At 40.9% G+C, this 15,117-nt stretch overlaps 1 protein-coding gene across 1 annotated transcript in view; it reads right to left on the bottom strand.

Annotated features, from left to right (window-relative positions):
- Nucleotides 1-8,670: 8,670 nt before the first annotated feature.
- setd7 (SET domain containing 7, histone lysine methyltransferase) overlaps nucleotides 8,671-15,117 on the bottom strand; it is a 16,088-nt gene continuing 9,641 nt past the window's right edge. Inside the window, exons 3-8 of the mRNA XM_008419750.2 lie at nucleotides 12,129-12,330; nucleotides 11,797-11,986; nucleotides 11,327-11,408; nucleotides 11,099-11,216; nucleotides 10,799-10,956; nucleotides 8,671-9,366 (exon numbers count right to left, since the gene is read on the bottom strand). Of these exons, the coding sequence (XP_008417972.2) occupies nucleotides 9,195-9,366; nucleotides 10,799-10,956; nucleotides 11,099-11,216; nucleotides 11,327-11,408; nucleotides 11,797-11,986; nucleotides 12,129-12,330 (922 nt within the window). The 3' untranslated portion in view covers nucleotides 8,671-9,194. The remainder of the gene's footprint in view (nucleotides 9,367-10,798; nucleotides 10,957-11,098; nucleotides 11,217-11,326; nucleotides 11,409-11,796; nucleotides 11,987-12,128; nucleotides 12,331-15,117) is intronic.

The following is a 15,117-nucleotide window of genomic DNA, read 5'->3' as shown; positions in this document are numbered from 1 at the left end:
AAAGCCACTCCCCGGTGCTCTGGCCTTTCAAAATAAAAAACTTAACTAAAAACTCAGGCTAACCATTTTTCTCGGTGATCAGATGTCCAGTATTATTTGTTTCTCACAGGAGCTTTACTTAAACTGACTTGCGGCTGGCAGAAAATACTACAGTATATAGCCTGAAATGAACAAGCTTGTGTCCCTGCAGCCTGCATAATGTGTGTGATTCGGTCCCTGCGTAAGCCGGACAGAGAGAACTTCCGGGTCAGACCGCTTGCCAAAAATGAAATAATGAAAACCGAAATTGACAGCTCATTTTCTTTATTTTTGCAATTGCCGTTTTTCTAATTTTGTTTTAAAAACGAAAAAACAAAAAATAACACATGCTTGTTTGGTTTTTCTAATTTTGTTTTGAAACAAAAAAACCAAAGAACGAACCATACACAGATTCTGAGACATACCTAATGGGCAAAATGGTCAGGACCTTAAAGAGCTAGTTACATTGATTTTAACATGTTAAAAATTTCACCACAGTTCTTTTTAATCATACCAAAATTCAGAGCTGAAAACTTTGTATTCATGTGTTTCTGGTACACCAGTAAATCTTATGCACAAGCGATGGATGACAAAGCTGCTTCTCTAGGCAAACTGAGGATTTCTGCTTCAAAGAGAGATCTGATGGGACATTAGAAGACTATTGTGTTCTGGCTGTGCTAAAAAGAGTTAACCTGTCCGTGAAGCTATTCAAGCCCATAATAGCATCTCAATGCTAAACATGTAACAGCAGCATTGACAGCCACAACGCTAATGTTAAAACAGATATCAGAAGTATTTTTTTAATGGTGCTTTGCACCATTATCATGGCTGAATAACCCGAAGAACAGATTAAAACAAGAAGTCTTTGTTATGCCAACTAATTTAACAGCAAAAATTGTTTTTGAACTGAAAATGTTGCTTACTTTGTTGATATGCTTTGGATTAAAATTCCATTAATTCTGATTAAAAGCAGACCCTGCAATTATCTTGATTAAAAGTTTTAATGATATCACAAACAAACACCTTAACAAGGATAAGTATTGGGCAGCAAAACTTATCTGAAAACATAACAGGCTTGACATGCACCATGCATGAAGAACAATACTGACATATGTCTTTACTTTTACATTAAGAATTTCACTGTGTCTGGAGCTCCACACACTGTCACCCAAACAGACCATGTTTGATTGGATGGCTTACCTTGCCAAGTACACACCAACTCAGTGTCTCCAGGATCACTCTGAGGTACCAGGATCTCCTGAAACACAGTCGATAACATTTCAGGGAGGTGATACTTGATGGATGCTTTTTAAATTAAAACATGGGACACAAACTGCAACATTTGAAATGCAACACTTTTTATTGCAAGCTAAGGTTGGGCAGTTAAGACCAGAGTTTTTGTATATGCTAATACACTAGATTCTGACCGCATTACTGCTAAAGAATAGAGCAAGTCAACCAGGCAAATCTCACCAAAGTGGGATTTCATGAGATATTGACGTTATGCATGGTTGTAATAAACAAACTAGCATGGACCACACATATCAGGAAAACAGAGAGATGTTCAGGAATGTGTTGCTTGGGACATGCTGAAGTTGTCCTGTCATGTCTGTTGGCTGGCGATGTTGCATGCTGTCCAGAGAAGCAGAGAAAGAAATGCAACTCTATTGATTGTAACTAATCAGTAGTGTGAGGTAAATGTTTCAGAATCAGGCTGATGTAATGTGTTTCCAGCTCCACTGTAGCACATTAACTGTTTGAGAAAAGCCACCTAAAGTGAGCGTGAAAACGTTTTTGTGAAACTGAGGAAGTTATTTCAAATTTTGCTGTTTCTTGTTTCCATCGACTTTTTCTAATTGGATACTTAAAAAAAAGAAGAAGTTAATGGAAACATGATTCAAACTGCAGTGTTGAACTTTAGAGTATGGAGCATTATTATTACTTGAAGAGTTCACCAAATATAAAACACCTCACTTACAGACCAGACTGAGCTGAGTTTGGTTCTCTCTCTCTGCCATGCTTCATAAACATGATGGTACTGACTAAATTAAATCATGTGGTGGTGATCTAATCACTGATACATTCTGTCCTTTGCTCATGTGAGCTGGCAGGCAGTGAAGGGGCACCGGGTCAAGGWTTGTATGGTTTATTGCTAAGGGTTCATGGATTAGGAGCAATTTCCTAACTGATAGCAATAGGAACTGTTTCCATGACACGTACCTTTCTGATTTCACTTGGGTGGAGTGGATTAAACGGTGGGTGGGGATTTAGGTGGATATGCCAAATACAAGGAAGCATTTTGCCTTTGTCACTATTGAGATTTCATAGATTTCATTGAACGTGTCCATTTCCTACACTTGTGACAAATTCCTATAATACATCTTATTCTACACAGTGCCTCATCCTTACCTGAGTCTGAGTTGTCTAATCACGCAGATTAGAACAAAAAATTGGGGAGTTTTGAACTTTGTGAGCCCGTCTTGATGGTGGCGCTCCGACCGACTACAGCCCGTCACAGGGCTGCAGCCCTCCTGCAGTCTTAGCGCAATGCTTATGAAGAGTGCAGCAAATCTCACGGTGGGACACCAGGGAACCATCAGATTCCAAAACTACACAAAAAAAACCCTTGCAAAAGCGTACGCGAGGTCAGCACAATCCCACTGGACGGCGCATGTAGTAAAAAACTCGAGGGTCCAAATGAACCCATCTCTGACCGCTGCAGGGTGAAACAGGTAGTGGCTCCGTAAAGTTTACTACATCACAGATACAGGAGCTTCACTGCCCATTTTAGGCCCCCTATCTGCCTTTATAGGAATGTTCCTCTGAATGCTTTTGTGTTAGTCCTGTTGGCTACAGAGTCACATATGTTTTCTTTCTGTCACATTAGCAGGTTAAACTTACAAGACAGGAAAATAAGGGGCTAAGAATCTGTTATTTTAAATCAATACATTTTCTAGTATTGATTAAATTGAGACATTGGTTATTTGGACTTGAGAACCCTATTAGCAACTTCGACAGACACAACAGCATGACCTTTGGAGAAACATTGTACCATGATATGATTAACTCTTTCAGCCTCACACAGAGAGGCGGTGGGCTACCGATCCGTACCAGTCCAGTCCTGGAATCATAGCAGCCACAGCATGGAAGACTCCGGAAACCCACATAACCAATGAGGGAGGACAGAACCAGGCTGATGATGCAGGTCAGGATGATGGTGGCATTGGCTCCTTTCACCATCCGATGGAGAACAAATGTCTGAGTTAGGAGACAGAAATAATATCAGTGTGACACAGTGTGCTGTTGTTAGATACAAATACTTCCAGAGCCATGCCACACACTTAAAATCATGTTTCACCAAGATAAAAGAAGCTTCAGACGCATGAATCACTTCAACTTGTCTGGTTTGTAGTCAGCAGCTACTATCACTGCTGTCAGTTGTTAGAAAGGCTGTGAAACAGCAGACAGATATGTGTGTACTTTAAGTTCCTCCAAATGAAGTGCTCTGAATGCAGCTGGCTGTGTGCGGTAGTTACCACTTTGGCACTTTTGTGCTGGTGGAAGACGTCTTCGTCCTCTTCCCCATAGGTCAGCGTCAGACAGGAGTAGCCAAAGATGACGACCGCAGCTGCACAGGAAAGTCCTACAGCCACCACCATGCAGCTGACCTGAGGGAAATATTCGTATTGAAAAATCTACTGAACAACAGAGAGGGAGAGATGTACATGTGTGTAATGAGGGAAGGTGATCATCTATATCAAGGTGTGTAAAAGAATTCAGAATAAAAGCTACAAAATTGCCAAAAACTAAGAGATTTGACTGACTCGGAACAGTGGCGCCCTCAAAAGTGTGAGCAGGGGAGAACATGACCCCCTCTGTAAAACCTTCACTCTTCTGCCCCCCATGGAGAGTCAAATTCAGGAAAAAGCCAGGCATACAGGGTCATCTTCTGCAATCCAGACATAAATGTAAAACCCAATAAAAATAAATTGACCAATCAATCAATAAATTAATCCATCCATCCATCTGAAACTTCCCTGGAGGTGTCGTTGACTCTGAAAAGTCAAAACTTTAAAATTCGCAAAAAGTAGCGGTGGACGATAAATCAGTAACAATATATATCCCAACAGAAAATCCTCAATATCAATAGAAAATATGTCCGATACAATTTTCACTGAACTCTGATCCAGAAAAGCATTCTGGGGGATGTAGACAGAGGAAAGGCTTTAGCCGCTCAACCTCTCACAAGCCAGTTAAGCTAGGTTGGTGGTATCAAGTAACTCACTTGCTCACTCTTTGGTTTCCTAGCAACAGCCTGCTGAGTACCATGCACAGCAGCAGTTTCAGGTTTCACCACTGTGCCTCTTAGCAGCTTAGAAATAAATAGGACCAGCATGGAGTGAAAGTAGAAAACGACTCAACAGCTCCAGAGGAAACTGGAGATTAAACAGTAAAGATCATGTCACCAGCTTGGCGGCATTTCAGGTATTTAAAACAAAAAACTAATCCATAATTATCAGCATCAACTGATATGAAATGTTTATATCATCATTTGTTTTTCAGCCATATCGCCCAGTCCTCGTAAAATGTTAACAGTACCTCGGCATTGTCAAGCATCAAACAGGAAGAGGTCACTGAGCTGAAGAGTGTCATCAGCAGGTTGCCATGTCGACACAGACTGAAGAGGTGTCTCTGAGCTTGCCATATGTACCAGCTTCCTGTCACTTCCTAAAGAGAAGCAGAGTTCAGAAGCTAGAAACTCACCAATACAGCGTTCTTCCTCTGGGATGCAAACAGCGCCAGCACACCAGGACAGGCCATGACCTGAAAACAAGAGAAAGCAGTCTGAGTGAGGATCCTAATGTGATATTAGCATTAATTATTACTGTAATTAACTATGCATAGTCCATTTTCATGATTGACAATTTTCATAATTTTCAACGTAATATTTTTTCCCAATTTGTGTCTGAGCTGAGGCCACATTTCATGAACACTGTGACTTTAAACAAATCAAATGTTGTTTAACATTATATCATCGAGGTTCTTTAACATGTTAATGGCTGTGTGTAGGGATCAACTCCTCCTTTGAGTACAGGAGGGATCTTCAGATTACTGCAGATCTGAAGAAGCCTCTGACTGAAGACACTGTTGTATGATAGTCTGATGATGAGGATGCTCCGGGTTGTCCATACTGTTCATCATTTCGTAAAGAATCTCCACATGTCCCGTTATGATGGATGGAAGAGATGATTTGGTCTTCCTCCTCCTCCTTCTGGATCCACGGCGTAACAGGAGGTACAGTACCATCAGTCAGTCCACTGTTTCTCTTCCAGTTTCATCTTTGTGGTCGGAACATTGGCTCCATTGTGTCCTCAAAAATAATTTTTTTTTGCAGTTTTGGAATTTCAAGCATTCCCCTTGATAGTTAAACTACATCAGGATTTTGCAAGACTATGCAGGATTGTTGATCAATTTTTATTCCTCTGGAGGCATAGCTACAGATTTATTGTTCAAACTTTGGTCCAACTTAACCAAAATCTAGATTTAAAAAAAAATTAATATAATAATCTGCGTAGACATGTTTTCAACATCTTTACAGTGACTATTCATGGTTAAGTTTTTGGGGTTCAATATTTGTAGATATTTCCATTAAACACTTTTCCAAATTATTTGTGAAAACCGCAAAAAACAAAAAAAAAATTCTGTAAAGCCCACCTGAATTACTATGAAGGAAATGCAGCTTGAGAAGTTGAAAAGTCTTGATGAAAATCTGCTTGACAAGCAATTGGCTGGAGTTTACAAAGCTGTCTATCAAAGAGCACCGTTAAATTACACGGTACTGATTGTAAACTTCAAAATGGAAATACGGAAGACTGGATGTTAGCTTCTGTTGTAGCGTCAACATGGCTCCAATTGTGTGTATTTATGCATATTAAAGTATATTTTATGTTTGAACTAGTATTTCAAGTATTTATGGATTTTTGCTATTCGCAGACAACTCTGGTTCCTAACAAACACAAATCCTGGAGGTTCACTGTATACCTAACATACAATAACATATCCTTAACTATCATATTAAAAGTGGATTTTCTATCAAATATTATTTTCTAAGTCAATTTGAGGATTTAGCTAGAATATTTGTCTGGACAAGCAGTACAAGCTGGTGATATTGTCACATATTTAATAGTGATATCATATTCTGCAGTAAGGAACTTAAGCCTTTGAATGATTAAAAACATTACAAAATAATTTCTCAGTTAACTGGAAATTACTAATTTAACAGCAAAAATTGTTTTTGAACTGAAAATGTTGCTTACTTTGTTGATATGCTTTGGATTAAAATTCCATTAATTCTGATTAAAAGCAGACCCTGCAATTATCTTGATTAAAAGTTTTAATGATATCACAAACAAACACCTTAACAAGGATAAGTTAAGGTGTTTTTTTTCCACTTTAATAACTAAAGTGGAAAAGTAATAATCAAGGATAGCTTAGTTTTTTACAACAGAATCTAAAGCAAATTAGTTAATTAATTTGCTTAATTAATTAATGTTAAGCAAATTTTTTACTCTGGATCACAACTTTTAACATTTTCATTAGAAATTGAGAGCTATAATTTACCACTGATTTAGGCCATCATAAAGTTTTAACCTACACATCTGAATTTTGTATCATTTGAAACTTTTTCTTTAGTATTCTGTCAGATAAAATTTATTGTTTTGACAAACAATTGTTAAAAAAAAGGCGGTTCGCCCATCCTCCCTACTCTCCATGTTCATAACAATCATGAAAGACTGAAGCTGGAAATGGGGGGCCCCGAATTAAAGTCTGCTCACGGCTTCAGCCAATCTTTGACCGACCCTGTCAATAGTTATTCTTCTCTTAAGAGTTATACCATATTCATACCATATTTTAGAAAGCGGTCTCCTATGCGCCTGYAACACACCAATAATACTCCGTAGGTATCCTGACACCTGGATGCTCACCGAGCAGAGCGTTCCAGGTGATACTGACCAGTCCTCCCCACAACGGCGTCCTGCTGGTGCTCAGCGGGGTGTTCTTGCGGAAAGCAGCGTCCATTAAGCCGCAGACGACACAGACACCCGTACAGGCTATCTGGAGGATGCCCAGGATGAGCACACTCTTCTGGTTGAATATGAAGTACCGGTACCGGTCCATGTTCAGATGGAAATCCCCCCGCTGTGTTTCTGTTTCGGTTTAAAGAAGCTCTGAGGGAAACGTGTGAGCGTGGCTGATGTTAAGCGCCTTTTGGTTGGGTTTCTGCCTCACAAACATCAATACTAATAACTATTGACTGGAGAAAAATAAATAACTTTCTTGTAAAAAGAAAAACAAAACAAAAAAAGTCCCATTGACAGGTTCGTCACCACAGCGGCTGTATTCCGGAAAAGTTTCGGTGTCGGTTTGGAGGCAGGAAGTTTGTTTATCCATTAACCTGGCTGATCAGCAGCAAGTGGAGGGGGACGAGTGGGATGTTTCTGCCCAGAGTCTGGACTCTCAGGCACATCACATTATAACCATTCGTTCCTGGTACAGAAACGACAGGTTGCCTTGTGGAGATTAGTGTTTTTTTTTTTTAACGTGTCGTTTTTTAACGTGAAATGTCAATATTCTCTGTTTTTAGGACTGGCTGAGAGTAGATTTGTTCAAACTGTTCTTGGAAAATGTTGCAAATCCGTCCATCCATTTTCTTACACCCTTGTCCCTTGGTGGGGTCGGGAGGGTTGCTGGTGCCCATCTCCAGCTAACATTCCGGGCGAGGGGCGGGGTCACCCTGGACGGGTCGCCAGTCTGTCGAAGGGGAACACAGACACACAGGACAAACAACCATGCACACACACACTCACACCTAGGGGCAATTTGGAGAAACCAATTAACCTGACAGTCATGTTTTTGGACTGTGGGAGGAAACTGGAGTACCCAGAGAGAACCCACGCATGCACAGGGAGAACATGCAAACTCCATGCAGAAAGACCAGGGCTGGTGCAAGGCAACAGCTCTACCAACTGCGCCACTGTGCAGCCCCATGTTGCAAATCAACTTTTTTTATTTCAGTAAACAGCTGTCTATAATATCTGTATTTTTTTTTTTGTATCTTCATGTAAGAAGTGCATAAATATTGCTGCACACAACATGTGCAGCTGATGGGACCGAAAGATGGTATCTGAAAGTTCACGATTTGGAAACGGTTTAAAATCTTTGACATCGAGGCAAATCTGGCCAACACTAAACAAAGACATTTTTCAACATAACTTAAGATTTCTGAAAATTTAATTTTACTTCTGAAAAAAACTTTGTAACCCTTTATAACCAAATGCACTTGAGCTTAAGATTACAAACTGATGGCTAAAAATTCTCCAGAATTTTCTTCTTGTGAGCAGAACTAAGGGTTCTATAACTAGCAAACCATCCAGAATCTGGAAGCCGCAGAACAACTAGACCACTATGCTGCCACCACCACATGAGATCATATGTTCTTTTCCTGAAATACTTTGGCTTAAGTCTTGAAGTTACTTTTGTTTTTATACACTGTCTGAAAAATCATAGAACAGCAGGCCAAAAATAAAAGGAACTTTAAGACTTTATCACAATGAGTTTCAGTGAAAGAAAAAAAAATTGAAAAAAGAAGCATTGGAATGGATATGGTTTGGTTTATTTTGGGGCGATTCATTATTTGGGGTGTACAGATTTTGAAAGCTAAATTCTTTCATGTGTAGCAGAAAGTGCACTCATTTCTTCAGGGTCCTTCACAAACATAATTCGTGTAACTTTTAATAAATACAATAATCACTAACATATTTCATGTCAAGTCAACAGACATGTTAAGGCAATGCAAGTCTGGGCAGGAGGTCAGATCTGCAGTAAACACCTAAACAGAGTCCTGTCGTGTAAATTGACCTAATGAAAATGACAGGTTTCCATGACATCTAGAAGCACCAGTGATGAACATGTAAATCTTAAAACATGAGATGAAGCAGCAGTTTCAGTCAGAACAACGACCTCTAAGATCACTTGGTTTCTTGCATAGTTCTTGTGTCACTCTGGTCAAAGCAGTTTGGAAGGTCGACAGCTGCAGCAGTACTCCTGGAGTTTTATGAAGTGGCAGCTCCAGTTTGGGGCTTGGGGATTTTGGGGGTCTTCCTCACAGGAGCTGCCTATCTTTGTTGGAAAACTTCAAACTCATGTTTGTACCAATCAGGAGCCTCCAGGCCATTTTTCCCCAACGACTCATGATCGTAACCATAGGCAACCGTGAGCTCTTCGTCTTTCTGCACAGCCTTGAGTGTTCGGATGCACTTGATCGGTCCAAAACGAGGGTGGACAAACCTGAGCAGAGAGACAGAAGTACATACAAAACAAACTGAAAATGCAAAAAGATCAACATACTGGAACAACGGACATTTCCTAGTTGCTACAGATAACAAAACAACATTGTATCCAACATGGATTGCACTTTATAGCAGTTCTATTCCTAGAGAAATGTTGACTGTGGTCTGATCTGGTGTTTGGGTTCTAGACCTCTAAATGGTGTCTCACTCTGGGAAAGTAGGACACAATCATGGGGAGGACAGCTGAGTGGACATGTCCAGAAGACAGTCATGGACAAGAAGGGGAAGACAACGGTTATTCCTGAAGGAGATGTTTGTTCAGAGAGTTTTGTATGTAAACACAGACAAAAATGCATTTTCATTGTATTCCAATTGTTTGACTCATGAAACAGAAAACCTCCTTACATGTGGGATGTACAATCACAGCTCCACAACACAATTTCAATTTAAACAGAAATAAATATATATTTCACCGCTATCAACAACGTGGAAGTAACAATCCGCATAACTTCTCCCACTGCTTATTTTGTGAGTTTGTGATGTTACAATGTCTTTATTGCATGCATGCATATATACACATATAAATAAAGGGGCAGTATTATTAAAATGCTATACGCATCAAATATGACTTAAAAAGAATTTTGACTTTGTAATTTAACACCTTAAAATTGTGCCTCTGTCTCTAAGAAAGTCCTGGTCTTTCCAACACTCCCCTTCAGGAAGTCAAGCCTTCACCAGCTCTGTACTGAGAAGTAGCTCGTATAATGAAATCAGCAGATGTGCCGTTCCACCAGGTGCATGCTAATAGTTCCTGGCTAGTCGGAAGGAGATGAATGGGGGAGTCATGGGGAAGATCAGTAGCTTAAAAAATACTTCAGCTCAGAGGAGGAGCTGCGTCTCAAAGGCGGTGCTAGATCCAACTAGGCATTTTGCACACCTGAATGGTTGCCATGGAGATTAAAAAATTTATCAGACATGCATGAAAGACTGATGCATGTCTGAGAATGTTTGATGTTTTTGATGAGGCGATAAAATTATGACATAACGCTAAAAACGTAGATTTTACATAACGCTGCACCTTTAAATAGCTTCCAGCATCTTTGTGCTTCCTGTGACTTCATTGTAAACATAAACTGAAACTGAAAATGGCTTCTCTCAGTCATAACTTTTATGTTGTTGTACGATGTGCTAGCTCCTAGGTATGGTGTATTTACTGATTAGAAGATTATTGGATTTTTTTTTTGTTAGATTGGTTGACGACCAATCCATATTGATCAAACAAAAAAAAAAAAAACAACAAACAAAAACACAAAAAAGTAATCCGATTCTGAATGACTTGAAGGATACATTGCGTGTAGCTGAGTGCCTGATCCGATTATGGACCCATATTTTAAAAGTTGACACTCTTCCTTCCCGTCGTTTCTACTTACGGCTCATACTGGCAGTTGGGAGTGAAGGAGTGGTTGGCCTTGTGACCGAGAGAGGCGCAGTACCTCTCTGTCTGGTCGAACGGCTGTGGGACATCGATCACAGTGTCGTCGTCGAGTGAGATGGTGTTTCCATTCAGAGCCCAGTCCCGACTGTCCACCTGACAAAGCAACAACAGTCATTTAGTAATCATTTTTAATTAATACATCAAATTTGCTACGTTTTGTCAATTTCCGTTTTCAGTTTTTTTGTTTTGTGTCATTCCAACATATCTTTGTTTCCATGAAAGCAGTGCAACATACCTCAGAATGCGTGATCCGAACTCCGTTGTAAAAAGACATGACGGTACCTGGCCCAGCAACTGCCTTGGCAAACAGTCCCTCACCGGCTCCTTTAATCAGAGACTCTGCCACCAACACCCTGACAGAGAGGGAACACACAAGGTTGAAAATGGTTCTGGTTCTGATCCATCTTGTTGGAACAACCGCTGTCATTCCACAGTGTGACTTCATCACTCAGAGTGGCCCTACCGTTGACTCTCATACGGGTCCGGCAGCAGAGTGTGGGTGGCGATACATGTGGAGGTGGACTTGTCGTAGGAGTAGACAGGACCTGCAGGTCACATGAAGTCATCATGTCACCTGCTCAATCACACCAACATGTCTGTGCAGAACTTCCTGTTTGAGTCCAGCTAACAGCATACACACTTTTTCACATAAATTATTAAAAGAAAACGCTGACAAACACTATAGGAATTAAATAAAGCAGTACAGAAGAGACCTTTTACAAATGAATATGTAAAATAACAAACCTTTTAGAACCAGGTCTGGCTGCAGTTATAGCTGGGAGTCTTTTCCTCTCCCAGCTTTCTACATCTAGAGACTGAAAGTTTTGCTAATTTCTCTTAGAAAAATAACTTAAGCTCAGTTAAATTAGAGAACATACATACTCTATCTATGGCAAGTTTCCATTACGTGTGAGATGTAAGATAAAATCTTACTGTTTGGAGCGATTTGGAAGCTTGGCCTTCCGGTCCGGTTGGAGGTCAGTGTGGCGAAGCGAGCCTCGATGATCTCCCCATCCACAAAGCTTCCATAGAGCGCCGTGCAGTGATCTGGGTAGATGTAGGCTATGGAGCTGCCAGTCATTTCCCCGTCCTCATTGACCTGCCCGAACACGCAGCCCCCGTACTAACCACAACACACACACACACACACACACACACACACACACACACACACACACACACACACACACACACACACACACACACACACGAAATGACAGCTGTCCTTCACAGTAAAGAACCATTAGTGCACTCGGCTCACTCACAGGATAGTAGATCCAGCACTCCCCACAGCGGATGTTGTCTTTGTACTGACCCTTAAAGACTAGGCAGCCATCTGCGTCAAGCTCCTGAGCCGGCCCGTTGAGTTCACCATCAACATACGTCCCATGGAGGACACCACCGTCCTCGTGTGTGTACAGCCCCTGGCCTTGCAGACCATCGTCAACGTAGAAACCTTCCAAGGTGCTGTGGACACAAAACAGATAGCTGCACATCTAAAAGTTGCAAGTCTCCAGCCCTCGAGGAGAGGAGTTAAAAACCACTGGTACAGAGGACAGAACTGGTCTTTCTGTGTTTAAGTTATTCTGTCTTCAGGACAAAGCCATTTAAGCAGCTCCTGTTGGCACCAACCAGAGCTGGACGATACAACCTAAAATTAACAGTTTGGATCGATTGAGCCATCTTATCCAACCATTTATTTCCACTTATTTGAGATTGAGACTCAGGGCCAACAGGTCCAGAAGGGAACCGCAGACATCCGTCTCCTCGAACTCATTCTGGGGGAACCCAAGGTCTTAGACTCACTTGATAGTCCAGTTTTCAACTGTGAAAACTGGACCATCAAGTTTTCACACTTGGTAGTCCTGTGCCTTGTGCTATAGTCCAGTGGTCCCCAACCCCAGGTCCGTGGACCGGTACCAGTCAGTGGACCAATTGGTACCGGGCCGCGCAAGAAATAATTAAATATTTCTGTTTTATGTATTATTTGAGTCTGGAGGATCTTTTATTTTGAAAATCTTTTAACCGGATTCTCTCGGTTACTTGCGCGCCAACACTGAGCCCACAAACAGCAAAATGAGTAAGAAACAGATCAGATGTCTTTTGAAAGTTTCCTTTTTTTTGAAGGGATATGTAAATGTTACCATAGCGACCAGAGTCAGAGAGCGTTTGGGCAGTGGTCAAGAGGAGAGGAGTAGAGCTGGTGAGTCTGGTTTAGACGGCAAGATTTAAGAATTGTCGGCCGATTCTCCAAACCTCTGTGACCACATAGCTGATAAAAGTCCCACAGGTTGGATCGGTTCGTGTATCCAAGGCAGGAGCAACACACCACACAAGAACATCCCGATTCCAGAGGATAATCCAGTAAAACCCCCAACATAGCATACAGAAATTTAGAATAACTCATTTTAAGAGATAAAAGACGTAACAAAAAGAAAAGGCGGTGGATAAAAGACGACGGGAGGAGCCGCTCTATTTGCTGCACTATGATTTGTAGGTGACTTTGTTTTTTTCATAGTTAACATTTTTAACTGAATAAAGATAATAAACATATATAATAATGACCTTTACATATAATAATAAAGATTTCCACATATCATCTCCGACATCCACCGGACTCTCAGTTGCGCGATATGTCAGCTGTTTGGGATTCCCCTCTGTTCTTACGTCAACGCGCTTTCTGATTGGCTACCTGTCACATTCAACAGGTTCCAAGTCAGGGAAAACCCCACAGGCTGCAATAAAAGGGCCAAGACAACCCAAATCGGGCATATTCAGGCTTTAGCGGGAACACCAACATGCAGAAGCCTTATCTGACAGTTCATGCCTCCCCCCTCCGGGCCGCAGCAAAATTTCCAAGTCTTGACCGGTCCGCGGTAATAAAAAGGTTGGGAACCACTGCTATAGTCCATTTGCGTTCACACTGCAGCCTAAAGTGACCCAGTTCCGATATTTTACTTTTTTTACGTAATGCAACCTGTATCTGATCTTTTCATGACAGTCTGAACAGCACAGGTCGAATTCTTTTCGAATGTGACCCATATCCGACACGTATCCGATTAAAATGAGACCCAACGTCCAGGCCGCATTCATCCGAACTAGTGATGGGTCCGGCAACACCGATGCGTCGGCGCATGCATCAAGCCCATAGACCAAAACCCGTTTCGGTAAGCGTATTGGTTTCAGCAAGTCACGTGACCGATACAGGAACTGTTTCGAAATGACATTAACGCACCAAACTGTGTTTATAAGGCAGCGAATCTGTCAATCTGTCAAAAGCATTTGCCTAACAAATTCTTGATCTTTTACGGAACAGTGTCAACTATGGAGCAGCTTCAAAGGAAAGGTTTCCGCAGTAGTGTGGGACCATTTTGATCTTATATTGGAAAATAAATTTGTTTTCATTTTTGTCATCCGGTTCTTGTCAGTTTCTACTTAATCTATCTGAATCCAAATTCAATTTACTTTCATATTATGTTCTGCAGGTTAAGTGTCGCATATGTTTGACTAAACTGTCTTATTTAAATAAATCCACCTTTTCAATGTTGAGGCATTATGAGGCCAGGCATGAGAATGAAGTCCCAGATGCACCTAGAAAAACTCAGATATGCAGCCTTTCTACAAATTAYTCAGTTGCTTTTTATAATTTATTTCATATACAGTAAACCCTCGCTATAACGCGGTTCACCTTTCACGGTATTGCTGCTTCGCAGATTTTTTTGTGCAGTTTTTTTCCCCCACAGTGTTCTATGTCCTGATTGACCATATTGGTAAAAACAGTCTCTGCTCTTCTTCTCTACCTGAGTGCCAATAAAGTTACGGTATTCAAAACAGATTGGAAACTGAAACTTTGAATGCCAGCTGGAAAAAAAACTGTGGCCAGATGCAGCAAAACCCAACCGGAGGCTCGCTTGATGAGATCCATCGCTCTGCCGTACATACATCTGCCGTACATACACCTGTGAATCTCGTGGGACAGGTTGGAGGAGACACTTTAATGACATGACTCCGATTAAGGCCCGATTGATGCACACGCACATCCTCTGATCTGAAAACAGGTTTTGTTCTTTGGTTTCAATATAAAGTATTTCTTTATGCTGTGTAATAACTGTAAAAAATAAAGGTAACTATTTCACGGATTTCGCCTATCACAGGTTATTTTCGGAACGCAACCATTAAGAAAAACAAGAGTTCGCTGTAAATGTAATGTTTACTTCATTTTTTTCTACAGCAGGAGAAGTTTTGTCAAAAAAG

The sequence above is a fragment of the Poecilia reticulata genome, linkage group LG10 (genome assembly GCF_000633615.1).
Source record: "Poecilia reticulata strain Guanapo linkage group LG10, Guppy_female_1.0+MT, whole genome shotgun sequence".
Taxonomy (NCBI): domain Eukaryota; kingdom Metazoa; phylum Chordata; class Actinopteri; order Cyprinodontiformes; family Poeciliidae; genus Poecilia; species Poecilia reticulata.
The sequence above is the reverse complement of the archived record's forward strand: the minus strand, read 5'-3'. Positions and strand labels throughout refer to the sequence as shown.